General features: G+C 53.9%; 2 protein-coding genes across 7 annotated transcripts in view; both read left to right on the top strand.

The window, feature by feature from the left end:
• Positions 1 to 7216, top strand: part of LOC310903981 (IgGFc-binding protein-like) — a gene marked incomplete at its 3' end in the record, with an annotated part of 30250 nt that extends 23034 nt beyond the window's left edge. The window contains exons 15-25 of the mRNA XM_083848098.1: positions 572 to 858; positions 1575 to 1846; positions 2975 to 3124; positions 3731 to 3987; positions 4091 to 4175; positions 4297 to 4365; positions 4479 to 4720; positions 4815 to 5098; positions 5208 to 5485; positions 5731 to 6326; positions 6542 to 7216. Of these exons, the coding sequence (XP_083704224.1) occupies positions 572 to 858; positions 1575 to 1846; positions 2975 to 3124; positions 3731 to 3987; positions 4091 to 4175; positions 4297 to 4365; positions 4479 to 4720; positions 4815 to 5098; positions 5208 to 5485; positions 5731 to 6326; positions 6542 to 7216 (3195 nt within the window). The remainder of the gene's footprint in view (positions 1 to 571; positions 859 to 1574; positions 1847 to 2974; positions 3125 to 3730; positions 3988 to 4090; positions 4176 to 4296; positions 4366 to 4478; positions 4721 to 4814; positions 5099 to 5207; positions 5486 to 5730; positions 6327 to 6541) is intronic.
• LOC310904545 (IgGFc-binding protein-like) overlaps positions 6776 to 14358 on the top strand; it is a 62482-nt gene continuing 54899 nt past the window's right edge. For 5 of the 6 annotated variants that reach the window (XM_083849458.1, XM_083849460.1, XM_083849461.1 and 2 more), the window contains exons 1-14: positions 6776 to 7106; positions 7267 to 7466; positions 7568 to 7948; positions 8287 to 8573; positions 9099 to 9370; positions 9646 to 9729; positions 10201 to 10293; positions 10698 to 10939; positions 11034 to 11317; positions 11427 to 11704; positions 11950 to 12545; positions 12761 to 13325; positions 13486 to 13685; positions 13787 to 14167. In XM_083849458.1, the coding sequence (XP_083705584.1) occupies positions 7305 to 7466; positions 7568 to 7948; positions 8287 to 8573; positions 9099 to 9370; positions 9646 to 9729; positions 10201 to 10293; positions 10698 to 10939; positions 11034 to 11317; positions 11427 to 11704; positions 11950 to 12545; positions 12761 to 13325; positions 13486 to 13685; positions 13787 to 14167 (3825 nt within the window). In that variant the 5' untranslated portion in view covers positions 6776 to 7106; positions 7267 to 7304. The remainder of the gene's footprint in view (positions 7107 to 7266; positions 7467 to 7567; positions 7949 to 8286; positions 8574 to 9098; positions 9371 to 9645; positions 9730 to 10200; positions 10294 to 10697; positions 10940 to 11033; positions 11318 to 11426; positions 11705 to 11949; positions 12546 to 12760; positions 13326 to 13485; positions 13686 to 13786; positions 14168 to 14358) is intronic. The other variant, XM_083849459.1, reaches the window with a different exon arrangement.

The raw sequence follows: 14358 nt of genomic DNA, 5'->3' as shown, positions 1-14358 counted from the left end.
AAGGGACCTTAAAGATCATCCAGTCCCAAACCCCCTGCTATGGGTAGGGATGCCACCCACTAGATTAAATTCCCCAGGGCCTTGCCCAGCCTGGTCTTGAGCACCTCCAGAGACGGAGCATCCACAACCTCTCTGGGCAACCTGTTCCAGTGCCTCACCACTCTCTGAGTAAAGAATTTCCTCCTAACAGCTAATATAAATCTCCCTCTTTCAGTTTGAAACCGTTCTCTTTTGTCCTATCATTAACTTCCCGAGCAAAAAGTTACTCTCTATCTTTTTATATGCCCACTTTAAGTATTGAAAAGCTGCAATGAGGCCTCCCTGGAGCCTTTTCTTCTTCAGGTTGAATAAACCTATCTCTCTCAGCCTTCATTCATAAAAGAATATTCAATATATGAGATAAGTATCTAGCTGATTAGTCCCTGGCCAACTTCAAACTTTTTTGTCTATCTTGCTCCTTAGAATAAGGCTGACTTGGTGAAGAAAGCTACAGTATTAGCAGTGTAGACCGCTCCTTTGTTACTGGGAGCTTTATTGACTAACCTGTTTGTGTGGGCTTTGTTTTCTTTAGGTGGATGGATTTCAGGTTTCTCTTCCTGTGGATCTGAAGCATGGAACAAGAGTAGCTGTAAAAGGACATTATGTAGTCATTGATACCTCTCTAGGGATCCAGGTGAAGTTTGATGGCGACCAGGAGCTTTTTATTCAGGTTGATGAAAGTCTCAAAGGACAGCTGTGTGGTCTGTGTGGGACATTCAATGACAACCAGCTGGATGATTTTCTTAAACCAGACAAAGTCCTAGAACAGGATCCAAATAAATTTGGTGACAGCTGGCTAGTGAAGGATGACAACTGGATGTAAGTATCCAATAATATTAAAGGAAACAGCAAAATACCTGGAACACAGAGCTTCTACTTAAGAGATTAACACACATAATATACATTTCATAGAAACCTTTTTTTGATATTACTTGTTGGCTAGAATTTTCACCTTTGAAAAATTCCACATCTCAGTAGAAAGCACTTTATTTTTAAAACTACTCTTCAGTGGTTTTCAATATGAACTTTGTACATTTTATTTGAAATTGGGCTCCTTTTTTGCATGTTAACTTGATTTCTTCTTGTTTCTCTATGCTAAAATATCTCCTTTATATCATCCAACTACAAGAAAGTTAAATATATGCCTCAGATTCACCTCCTAACGTAATTCTACATTGATTAAGATAAGCACTGTCTATTAATGCTTTCATACACAAATTAGCTATCTTACTATCCACAATAGTGAATTGAAATTATCTTCCTTTTGTTAGATATCTGGTTAGCTGGTTTCTTTTGCCTTCAGTCTATGGATGGGTAGTCATACCTTAACAATTCACTATTGTACTCTTAATGGGGAATTGTGAGTCAAATTGTAATATTTCTCACCTTTGGGTTTGACAAACTAAAGATGAGAATACATAGCAAATCCACAGAATTTGGCATAGAGTTCTATTATTGTTGAGGTGTACCTTACAGTGTAGAGCAAAATATAAATATGTATTATATAACCATGATGCTGTTTATTTTTGATGCAGATGTAATCCAGTTGCAGTTGTACCACCCACCTGTGACACAGAAAAAGAGAAAGAATATGAAGAAGTCTGTAAAATTATTTTGAAAAATAGTGGGCCTTTTGCAGTCTGTCATTGGTACATTCCACCACAGCTGTACTTTGAGAGCTGTGTCTATGACCTGTGTGCCACAGAGGGGAATTCTGAACAATTTTGCAAAATTTTAGAGGCATATGCTGCTGCCTGTGAGCTTGGAGGTGTAAATCTGGGAGAATGGAGGAAAGGTACCATCTGTGGTAAGTCACAAGGCCATTTAGCCAATAGCAATGCAATTAAATCCTCATGTTACAAATATAAACTCAAATGACTAAAAAACTGAGAAGAATTTCAGAGAAGGTGATTCAGGAAGACATAGAAAACTTTTGATTGCTCAGTGTCTTACAAAATCAAGCTTCTAACCTATGCATTTAATGGTCTTTCAGTGTTCACTTTAAGCCACAATGTTTGAACATTTTTGACTTCAGAGAATTTTTCAGAATTGGGTCATGAAAGCCAACATATGCTGGCAGTTAAGTGATGAGCCAGGGAAAATTAAGCACTTACTGTTTTCTTTCAAACCAACTTGTTATTTTTTCCAAAAAAAATCACCATTCTGGCTTTAATAAAATATTTTTTTTTTGTTTTTGAGAAGTGTTAATACAACATTTACACCACTAGTCTACAGTTCCAGGTTTTAATCAAGCATGTCAAATAACTTTAGAAGTGTATAAACCAGAGCTTAAAATTAATAAGGGAAAATCCTGCAACTTGACTTGAGCTCCATTTAGCCTCTGAGTCATTACACTGTTAGGGCCTTATTATCTAGGTAGACTAGTTAACATAGAAGTAAGGCTAGAGACATGAAACTGCTTCTACAACTACCAGAGGTGATCACCAGAAACAGAAGAAATGACAGCCTGAGTCTATGACATGAAAAGACATTCCATAACCTCTTTCAAATCTGAGATAATATTTCGTATCACAATTTAGAAACTGTAAAAGAAATGTTAGGCCATTCTCATAATGATGTCTAGATTTCTACCCAAGCTGCACTTTGAGAGCCAGCTGAATACCATTGTGCCAAATAGGAGAGCTTTGAGCAATTTGCAGTGACCAAGGATTAAAACACAGCCTAAAAATAGAGGATATTAGTGCATTATGATAATAATTAAGTAATGGACTTGTAAAGAACAGATGTTCTCAGATACATTTTGACATTTAATAACCAGTGTTTCTGTACGGATTGCTTCTACTCACTCTGTTATAACATCTACCAATCTTTAATGGATATGAGTACATGAGATCTAGAAGGACATTATCAGAACAGTGAAAAGATTCCAGGCCTCATCGTGGAAACTGTTTTTTTCTATCTGCAACATCTACAGCTGCACCAACAGCCTGCAATATATCCTGCACATTTGATGTTGACTTCTGTGGATGGGAACAGGCGATCAATGACAACTTTGACTGGAAAAGGAACAAGGGGCCAACACCCTCACCAGACACCGGCCCTTCCTATGACCACACAACAGGAGGTAGGAACAGCAACCAGTATCTGGCTGTGCTTCAGATAGAGCAGTCTCTGAGAAGACTGCAAAAAGCCTCTTTTAATAGGAAATCCAGGCAACATGTTTCCAGGGCTTTATCCAGAGCCTTCTGCAGCAGTCAGGAATTTGTCTTGGGATAAATGACCAGTGCAGCATGTGGACGAGTGTGTAACATATTTGCATAGTTACCTGCAGATAGGCTTCAGCAAAGACATACCCAGGCTGAGATTGGATCACTTCAGTTCCTGACCCATAATTTAGGATGCTAGCCTTTCCCTAGGGAGGAGAACAGTGTAATCTGCTGGAAATCCATCTGGGGACAGGAAATTTAATGGTGGTGCTGGGTGAAGGAAAGCTGTAGTATTATAGACTGACTAAAGGTCCATATCCTAACACCCATACACTCACTGGCCAGTGATGTCTAGACTTCTATTCTGGAGAGAACAGCGTTCCACTTCAAGTACCACAAACACTATGTGCAGACTGCTGTCTTCATGTCTCCCACAAAAATGCAGCTGCATTCAAAATGTAACTGAGGTATTTTGTGTTGCCCTGATTCAGCAATATGAGAACTTACCACTCTGCTATTTCCAGATGGCTATTACATATACCTGCAAGGAAGTGAGCACAAGCCAACTGACATAGCTCGCTTGGTCAGTCCAGTGTGTGGTTCGGAAGGACCGCACTGCTTCCGCTTCTGGTATCACATGTACGGGGTGGCTGAAGCAATGGCCCTGCGGGTGTACGTAGCTCACAATGAAACATCAACGCTGGAATGGAAAGAAGCTGGAAACAAAGGGGACAGATGGCATTTAGTAGAGGTCACGGTGCACAGCAAAGGAAACATGCAGGTAAGGGCAGAGGCTCTAACTGCCATCTGAGACAGAGTGTGCTTTGAAATGGCACACAATGTTTGTGGCTGGAGCTAATGCTGGAAACCATCCCTTCCCTTAGATCGTCCTCGAAGGCATGATAGGTGAAGATTTCCGCAGTGACGTAGCACTGGATGACCTGTCCATTGAAAAAGGATACTGCCCAGGTACCTCATCACCCGGCTTGGGAAAGGGCAGCTTGCTTGTCGGGGCAGTCAATGTAGTTTCTGCCGTGAAGAGGATCTGGTCAAGGGGATTGATTTGCATGTGCCATTGTGTCTCTCGTAGGCGATTTGACTACAACGCCTGTCCCCAGCACATCAGCGCCTGGGACACCAACACCCTCGCCAGGCTCAGGTGAGTGGAGCAGACGAGTCATGGGGCTGCAGCGCTCTGGGCAGGGTGGGCTGTGGAGAGGAGGTGGCAGGAGGTGCATCACTGAACGTTTCCTCTGGTCCTTCCTCTGCCAGGGACCTGTGTGGTGGAAGGAGACCCTCACTACCACACGTTTGACAACCAAATACACCACTTCATGGGCACCTGCACCTACACCCTGTCCAAGCTGTGTGAGAGCAACAGCTCGCTGCCCTACTTCAACGTGGAAGCGGCCAATGAGCACAGGGGAGGCAACACTCGCGTGTCCTACGTCCAGTACGTGGACGTCGATGTGTATGGCCAGCGCATAAGGCTGGGGAAGGGCGGCGTGGTGACGGTAAGCGCAGGGGGGAGCAACGTCGGGGCTGTGTCAGGACAGAGAACGTTGCAAATGGGTTGCTCCAACTCTCTCTTGGTTTCTGTCCTTGCAGGTCAACGGAGTGGCAGAGGTGCTGCCCTGCACCCCATCGGCAGGCGTGCAGGTCTCGTCCAGCGGGTTCTACACTGTGGTCGCGACAGACTTTGGCTTGAGAGTGAAGTTTGATGGGAACCATCTGGTGGAGGTGACGCTTCCGAGCACCTTTGGGCAGAAGGTTTGTGGCATGTGTGGGAACTACAACGGGATGGCAGCAGACGATTTCCTGAACCCGGACGGGGTGCTGGAGCCAGACTCCACCAGCCTGGGTAACAGCTGGCAGGTGTCCAACGACAGCAGGTGCGTGTGGCCCCCGCGTAGGCCTGGGGACGCGTCGGGCAAGGGGAGGGGGAGGCACCAGGAGAAGCCCACAGATAACCCCGGGGCCCTTCTCCCTGCCTTTCCACAGCTGCTCAGCCGGACAGCCCGCCCCGCCAGCCTGTAGTGAGGCCGACAAGCAAGTCATTGCCAGCAGCCGCTTCTGCGGACTCCTCACTGACAGCAGCAGCCCGTTTCAGGTGTGCCACGCTGTGCTGAGTCCCAGCGGTTACTTCGACACCTGCCTTTACGACCTGTGTGAGCTGGGGCTGGATGGCGAGGCCCTGTGCAACAGCCTGCAGGCCTATGCGGATGCCTGCCAGGCGCTTGGTGTCAAGCTCCCTGCGTGGAGGAACGCAACATTCTGCCGTAAGTCAGAAGCAGGGAAGCACCCCGTTTCCCTGGGCCGGCTAGCCACCGTGGCAGGGAGCACCCTTTGTCTGTCAGATCCCCCTAGTGGTCCTTTCCCTGCAGAAGGCATCACGTGGGAGCAGCTGGTGGGAGCGGGGTGATGATGACAGTTGCCAAAACATGTGGTGGAGCCTGGCTACTTTGAGGGCATTCTGAGTGTAGGGTTACCGATGGTTTCACTGCTACTCCTTTTGCCTTGGCAGCCATCACCTGTCCAGCCAACAGTCACTACGAGCCCTGTGCTGCAGCCTGCCCTGCGACCTGTGTTGACCCTATGGCTCCCGTCACCTGCAGCCTGCCGTGCGTGGAGGGTTGTGTGTGCGACAGCGGGTACCTGCTCTACAACGACCGATGTGTGCCCAGCCAGCAGTGCGGGTGCTGGCACAATGGGCAGCACTACCCGGTGGGCTCGGAGTTCTGGACGGACAACACCTGCTCCACAAAGTGCACGTGTCCCGCACGGGGAGGCAAAGTCCAGTGCTCCAGCGCCTCATGCCCTGCGGGCCAGTACTGTGGTGTGCAGAATGGGAAACCCGAGTGCCTCGAACACTCCTACGGCATCTGCCACGTCCACGGTGACCCTCACTACGTTACCTTTGACAAGGTGACGCACGACTTCATGGGGAACTGCACCTACACGCTGGCCAAAGTGTGCTCCAACAGCTCCGTGCCCTACTTCAATGTTGAGGCAAAGAACGAGCATCGTGGCAACCCCCACGTGTCCTACGTGCGCGAAGTCCTGGTCGAGGTGTACGGAGAGCGCATTGCAATAGTCAAGCAGGAGAGGAGCCAAGTGCTGGTAAGGAGCTGGGCTGGCACAAGCACGGTGGGTCTGCAAGGCAGGGCTGGCTTTTCTTGGTAGGTTCTTGCATGTACTAGGGAAGAGGGGTCCGCAGAGTGCAGCAGACATATGGCCGGGCAAGCTGCAGGGGTGTCTGTGCGAGTGGGGCTCGTGGTCCCGTGGGGCTGAGTGCCCCAGAGAGACCACGGTCCATTGCGGTGCGTCTGCCCTAGGTGAACGATGTGCGCCGGACCTTGCCGGTGAGTGCAGCAGGAGGTGCCATCAGAGTGAGCACAAGCGGCCGCTACATCGTCCTGGAGACGGACTTCAACCTCAGAGTGTCCTACGACGCCGACCACTCGGTGGAGGTGAGGGTGCCCACCACCTACTCCAACCTGACCTGCGGCATGTGCGGGAACTTCAACAGCCGGCGAGAGGACGATTACATGATGCCCAACGGGCAGCAAGCCGCAGACTCCAATGCGCTGGGGGAGAGCTGGAAGGTGCCGGACGGTGACCCGTCTTGCGGTGTGCCCGTCCCCCCGGAACCCTGCAGTGCAGAAGAGGAGAAGCTCTACCAATCGGAGCAGTTCTGTGGCATACTGACTGCCAGACCAGGCTCTTTTGAGAGCTGCCATGCCGTGATCAACCCCCAGAGCTACTTTGAGACCTGCTCCTATGACCTTTGTGCCCTGAGTGGCAGCCAGGAGGTCCTGTGTGGTGCCCTGGAGGCCTATGCTGATGCGTGCCAGGCAGCCGGCGTGACTCTTCTCCCCTGGAGGAATGCCACCTTCTGCCGTGAGTACTTGCCTTGGATTTGCAGAGGAAAGCAGGCCTCTCCCTGTGCCCAGTTCCTCTGGCAAAGCACCGATCAACGATTCGTTGGTCTTCCCCTTCCCAGAAGGTAGCCCCTTACTGGCGGGCTTTGCAGGTCCTAACTGTCCCCTTCCCGTTGCAGCCCTGCGGTGCCCTGCCAACAGCTACTATGACCCTTGCATGACTGGCTGTCCTGCCACCTGCGTTGACCGACAAGCCCCGCAGAACTGCTCCAAGCCCTGCATGGAGGGCTGCGCGTGCACCTCTGGCTTCCTCCTCAGCGGAGACACCTGCGTGCCCGAGGCCAACTGTGGCTGCCTCTTTGAGGGCAACTACTACAGCGTGAGTGAAAACCCTGTTGTGGCTCGCTCCCCTCCCGAGGCACTGCTTTGCCTCTACTTCCCTGCCTGACGTGATGGGGCTCCGGGTTTCTCTGCCTGCAGGAAGGAGAGCACTTTGTGAACGAGAACTGCACGAGACAGTGCCGATGTGAAGCCAACGGCCAGATGGTTTGCTCTGTGTTGTCCTGTGGTGAGGAGGAGGTCTGCAAGATCCAGGACGGCCAGCGGGGCTGTTACCCGGCCAGCACAGCTCTCTGCCACATCTACGGCGACCCGCATTACAGCACCTTCGATGGGAAGCTTCACCACTTCCAGGGCTCCTGCAACTACACAGTGGTGACGGCCTGTGACAACTCCTCCCTCGGCTTCAGCGTCACCACGCGCAACGAACATCGGGGCAGCAAGAGCTGGACGGCTCTGAACTCGGTGGCACTGTCCGTGGAAGGCCTCCACATTGCACTGCGCAAGAACAAGGAAGTCTACGTAAGCGCCCCTCACTTTTAGGCCTGGGAACACAGATATCCAAAGTACCATTAGTAGCACGGTTCCCCCAGAAGAGCTTGATGTTGCCTGAACCTGCTGGCGTGCTCACACGAGAGCACAGCGAGTCTCTGAGTGGGGCAGATAGGACTGCTGGCGCAGCAACAGAGTTTCTGCCTGCTGTCCCGAGCTTTCTGTGTGCTGTCCGTGGGGTAGCTGCTGTTCTCGTAGGGCTGGGCGCGGTTTCTCATGCCATCAGCGCTTGTGACTCGGTGGGCCCTGGCACCACCAGCGGAGGGCCCGTCTTTATGCTTGTGTCTCCCGCTCTCCTCCCTGTTCAGATCAACGGTGCTCTGGCCTCCCTGCCTGCTTCTCCAGCCCCAGGTGTGAACGTTTCCCTGAGTGGCTCCTACGTGCAAGTCTCTACCAAGCTGGGCCTGCAGGTGCAGTTCAACGGGGACCATGAGCTCCTTGTGAGGGTGTCCGAGAAGCACTGGGGCAAGCTGTGTGGGCTGTGTGGAACATACACCGGGAGACAAGAGGACGACTTCACACGACCCGATGGCGTCGTCGTGCCTCACATCAATGACTTTGGAGACAGCTGGAGGGTGCCGGATGACGAGTGGCCGTGAGTCCTTGTTGTGTCGCGTAGATGACGAGCAAAGGGGAGCATGAGAGAGGGGAGCTGTGAGCGGCCCGAGGAGGGAGGGTTGGTAGCGGCAGGCAAGGGGTGGGGGGCAGGAGGCAGTTGCGGGAAAGCGCGAGGGAGCGCATGGAGGCTCCACAGCAGCAGGCCCGTGGCCCTTGTGTCTCACCTCTGTGCTGCATCCACCCGTGGGATGTGCTGTCTGCAGCTGGATTCCAGACATGTGGCTGTTCCCCTTTGTCCTCAAGGCTGGCTTGCTAGTGGCAGTGCCCGGGCCACACCACACGGTCAGGGTGCGTGGTGCTGTCTCCCCGTAGGCGCTGTGCCCTGGGGCCCTCGGTGACCTCCATGCCGGGCCCTGTGTCCCACTCCACACACCGCATCTCGCTGCTCCTGACCTTGGAGAGGGTGGGCCAGGGCATGAGCATGGTGCTATTGCCAAGCTGGTGTGGTCACAGGTTCCTCAGCCATCTGCTTCTGTGTCTCTGATGTCTGTCTGCTTTGCAGGTGTGAGACAACCCCTGAACCATCTCCGCCCTGCTCCCCCTCTGCGGAGGAGGCAGCTAACAAGGAGTGTGCAATCCTCACGCAACCCAGTGGCCCGTTCCAGCCATGCCACGCAGTTCTGCCACCCGAGACGTACTTTGAGAGCTGTGTCTATGACCATTGTGCCACGGGTGGCAGCACGGAGCAGCTCTGCAATGCCCTGGGTGCCTATGCTGCAGCCTGTGCTGAGGCAGGTGTTGCTCTGGGAGACTGGAGTGATGGCACTGTCTGTGGTGAGTGTCCCGTTGATCTCGTTTGGGGTGCGGGTTCAAGGAATAGGGCAGCACGGGTTGCTCTGTGTATCACCAGATGTTGTTGGGACAGTATACTGGTCATGCTGGGATGCATCTAACTTTGTTTAGCGAGACTCCTTGTGACAGGGATACTGTGGCATTCTTGACCTTCACTCCTTTTGCCATGGTATTTCGTTGTCTGGGAAGGGTGGAATAACTGCATGGAAGAAATCACCATTATGAAACACAGCTTCTATACCTCTTTCTCATTGTAGGTCCAACAGTTCCTCCAACCTCGACCCCCTTGCCAGGTACCACAACGCAGCCTCCCCACACAACATCACCTGGGACAAGCACAGGTATGTTTAATTCTTGTCCATGTTTTTTTACTGGCTGTGGGAAGCGCTGGGCTGAAGTACCTTCACTTGGTTGGCCTCCTCACCTGGCCATGAGCATACCAGGGATGTAGGTGTGCCGTGTGGGACACTGGGCAAACACGGTAGCCATCACCAGCAAGACCCACATGGTGCTCAGGTTCTGTCCTGTCCCATGCCCACCTTCTGCTCGTGGCAACTGTTCAGGTCCTTTCCTTTAAAGCCCCCGTTTGAAGGACAGAGGGGCTGTAGGGAAGGGGCTATGCTTCTCCTTTTATCACCCAGCTACGCTGGTGGCACAGCCTGGGAGTAGTGTGCCTCTTTTTGAGGAGTGATCCCTGTGTGCTTTCTTCCCTGGGCTTCTCTTGTCATGGCGTTGGGGTGTTTGGGCAGGGTGGACCAGCTGCCTGGAACAAAATTCCCATGTTGACACAGACCTCTTCTGCCTATCCGTAGGCCCGCTGCCTCCAACAGCCTCGACTCCGTTGCCAGACAGCACAACACAGCCTACACACACACTGCCACCAACCACACCTGGGCCAAGCTCAGGTATCGGAGCCTTCCACCCCCTTTTTTGCAGTTGTTATTAGCTGCTTCAGTTGTCTTCACTACTGTTAGAGGACAAACGGAGCATTTGCGTTGGAGGGGCTGTTACTTTCTTTGTGCCACTCAATTGCTGTGGTAACAGACATTGACTACTTGGACCCTTTCTAAGCTGTTACGGTGGGATCACTGCTCTGGGCACCAGTGCCTGAAGCATTGAGGGGTATAAGTGATATGGAGTGGCACTGTAACAAAAAGTCCAGTGTTGACACAGATTTCCACTAGCTCTGTCTCCCGGAGAACAGCATAGACGAGTTAAGGGGCTGCAGCGTTCTGGGCAGGGTGGGCTGTGGAGAGGAGGTGGCAGGAGGTGCATCACTGAACGTTTCCTCTGGTCCTTCCTCTGTCAGGGACCTGTGTGGTGGAAGGAGACCCTCACTACCACACGTTTGACAACCAAATACACCACTTCATGGGCACCTGCACCTACACCCTGTCCAAGCTGTGTGAGAGCAACAGCTCGCTGCCCTACTTCAACGTGGAAGCGGCCAATGAGAACAGGGGAGGCAACACTCGCGTGTCCTACGTCCAGTACGTGGACGTCGATGTGTATGGCCAGCGCATAAGGCTGGGGAAGGGCGGCGTGGTGACGGTAAGCGCAGGGGGGAGCAACGTCGGGGCTGTGTCAGGACAGAGAACGTTGCAAACGGGTTGCTCCAACTCTCTCTTGGTTTCTGTCCTTGCAGGTCAACGGAGTGGCAGAGGTGCTGCCCTGCACCCCATCGGCAGGCGTGCAGGTCTCATCCAGCGGGTTCTACACTGTGGTCGCGACAGACTTTGGCTTGAGAGTGAAGTTTGATGGGAACCATCTGGTGGAGGTGACGCTTCCGAGCACCTTTGGGCAGAAGGTTTGTGGCATGTGTGGGAACTACAACGGGATGGCAGCAGACGATTTCCTGAACCCGGACGGGGTGCTGGAGCCAGACTCCACCAGCCTGGGTAACAGCTGGCAGGTGTCCAACGACAGCAGGTGCGTGTGGCCCCCGCGTAGGCCTGGGGACGCGTCGGGCAAGGGGAGGGGGAGGCACCAGGAGAAGCCCACAGATAACCCCGGGGCCCTTCTCCCTGCCTTTCCACAGCTGCTCAGCCGGACAGCCCGCCCCGCCAGCCTGTAGTGAGGCCGACAAGCAAGTCATTGCCAGCAGCCGCTTCTGCGGACTCCTCACTGACAGCAGCAGCCCGTTTCAGGTGTGCCACGCTGTGCTGAGTCCCAGCGGTTACTTCGACACCTGCCTTTACGACCTGTGTGAGCTGGGGCTGGATGGCGAGGCCCTGTGCAACAGCTTGCAGGCCTATGCGGATGCCTGCCAGGCGCTTGGTGTCAAGCTCCCTGCGTGGAGGAACGCAACATTCTGCCGTAAGTCAGAAGCAGGGAAGCACCCCGTTTCCCTGGGCCGGCTAGCCACCGTGGCAGGGAGCACCCTTTGTCTGTCAGATCCCCCTAGTAGTCCTTTCCCTGCAGAAGGCATCACGTGGGAGCAGCTGGTGGGAGCGGGGTGATGATGACAGTTGCCAAAACATGTGGTGGAGCCTGGCTACTTTGAGGGCATTCTGAGTGTAGGGTTACCGATGGTTTCACTGCTACTCCTTTTGCCTTGGCAGCCATCACCTGTCCAGCCAACAGTCACTACGAGCCCTGTGCTGCAGCCTGCCCTGCGACCTGTGTTGACCCATTAGCACCCTATAAGTGCAGCCTGCCGTGCGTGGAGGGTTGTGTGTGCGACAGCGGGTACCTGCTCTACAACGACCGATGTGTGCCCAGCCAGCAGTGCGGGTGCTGGCACAATGGGCAGCACTACCCGGTGGGCTCGGAGTTCTGGACGGACAACACCTGCTCCACAAAGTGCATGTGTCCCGCACGGGGAGGCAAAGTCCAGTGCTCCAGCGCCTCATGCCCTGCGGGCCAGTACTGTGGTGTGCAGAATGGGAAACCCGAGTGCCTCGAACACTCCTACGGCATCTGCCACGTCCACGGTGACCCTCACTACGTTACCTTTGACAAGGTGACGCACGACTTCATGGGGAACTGCACCTACACGCTGGCCAAAGTGTGCTCCAACAGCTCCGTGCCCTACTTCAATGTTGAGGCAAAGAACGAGCATCGTGGCAACCCCCACGTGTCCTACGTGCGCGAAGTCCTGGTCGAGGTGTACGGAGAGCGCATTGCAATAGTCAAGCAGGAGAGGAGCCAAGTGCTGGTAAGGAGCTGGGCTGGCACAAGCACGGTGGGTCTGCAAGGCAGGGCTGGCTTTTCTTGGTAGGTTCTTGCATGTACTAGGGAAGAGGGGTCCGCAGAGTGCAGCAGACATATGGCCGGGCAAGCTGCAGGGGTGTCTGTGCGAGTGGGGCTCGTGGTCCCGTGGGGCTGAGTGCCCCAGAGAGACCACGGTCCATTGCGGTGCGTCTGCCCTAGGTGAACGATGTGCGCCGGACCTTGCCGGTGAGTGCAGCAGGAGGTGCCATCAGAGTGAGCACAAGCGGCCGCTACATCGTCCTGGAGACGGACTTCAACCTCAGAGTGTCCTACGACGCCGACCACTCGGTGGAGGTGAGGGTGCCCACCACCTACTCCAACCTGACCTGCGGCATGTGCGGGAACTTCAACAGCCGGCGAGAGGACGATTACATGATGCCCGACGGGCAGCAAGCCGCAGACTCCAATGCGCTGGGGGAGAGCTGGAAGGTGCCGGACGGTGACCCGTCTTGCGGTGTGCCCGTCCCCCCGGAACCCTGCAGTGCAGAAGAGGAGAAGCTCTACCAATCGGAGCAGTTCTGTGGCATACTGACTGCCGGACCAGGCTCTTTTGAGAGCTGCCATGCCGTGATCAACCCCCAGAGCTACTTTGAGACCTGCTCCTATGACCTTTGTGCCCTGAGTGGCAGCCAGGAGGTCCTGTGTGGTGCCCTGGAGGCCTATGCTGATGCGTGCCAGGCAGCCGGCGTGACTCTTCTCCCCTGGAGGAATGCCACCTTCTGCCGTGAGTACCTGCCTTGGATTTGCAGAGGAAAGCGGGCCTCTCCCTGTGCCCAGTTCCTCTGGCAAAGCACCGATCAACGATTCGTTGGTCTTCCCCTTCCCAGAAGGTAGCCCCTTACTGGCGGGCTTTGCAGGTCCTAACTGTCCCCTTCCCGTTGCAGCCCTGCGGTGCCCTGCCAACAGCTACTATGACCCTTGCATGACTGGCTGTCCTGCCACCTGCGTTGACCGACAAGCCCCGCAGAACTGCTCCAAGCCCTGCATGGAGGGCTGCGCGTGCACCTCTGGCTTCCTCCTCAGCGGAGACACCTGCGTGCCCGAGGCCAACTGTGGCTGCCTCTTTGAGGGCAACTACTACAGCGTGAGTGAAAACCCTGTTGTGGCTCGCTCCCCTCCCGAGGCACTGCTTTGCCTCTACTTCCCTGCCTGACGTGATGGGGCTCCGGGTTTCTCTGCCTGCAGGAAGGAGAGCACTTTGTGAACGAGAACTGCACGAGACAGTGCCGATGTGAAGCCAACGGCCAGATGGTTTGCTCTGTGTTGTCCTGTGGTGAGGAGGAGGTCTGCAAGATCCAGGACGGCCAGCGGGGCTGTTACCCGGCCAGCACAGCTCTCTGCCACATCTACGGCGACCCGCATTACAGCACCTTCGATGGGAAGCTTCACCACTTCCAGGGCTCCTGCAACTACACAGTGGTGACGGCCTGTGACAACTCCTCCCTCGGCTTCAGCGTCACCACGCGCAACGAACATCGGGGCAGCAAGAGCTGGACGGCTCTGAACTCGGTGGCACTGTCCGTGGAAGGCCTCCACATTGCACTGCGCAAGAACAAGGAAGTCTACGTAAGCGCCCCTCACTTTTAGGCCTGGGAACACAGATATCCAAAGTACCATTAGTAGCACGGTTCCCCCAGAAGAGCTTGATGTTGCCTGAACCTGCTGGCGTGCTCACACGAGAGCACAGCGAGTCTCTGAGTGGGGCAGATAGGACTGCTGGCGCAGCAACAGAGTTTCTGCCTGCTGTCCCGAGCTTT

This window comes from Anser anser (assembly GCF_964211835.1).
Source record: "Anser anser genome assembly, chromosome: 9".
Taxonomy (NCBI): domain Eukaryota; kingdom Metazoa; phylum Chordata; class Aves; order Anseriformes; family Anatidae; genus Anser; species Anser anser.
Note: the sequence above shows the minus strand (reverse complement) of the source record. Positions and strands in the feature narration are given on the sequence as shown.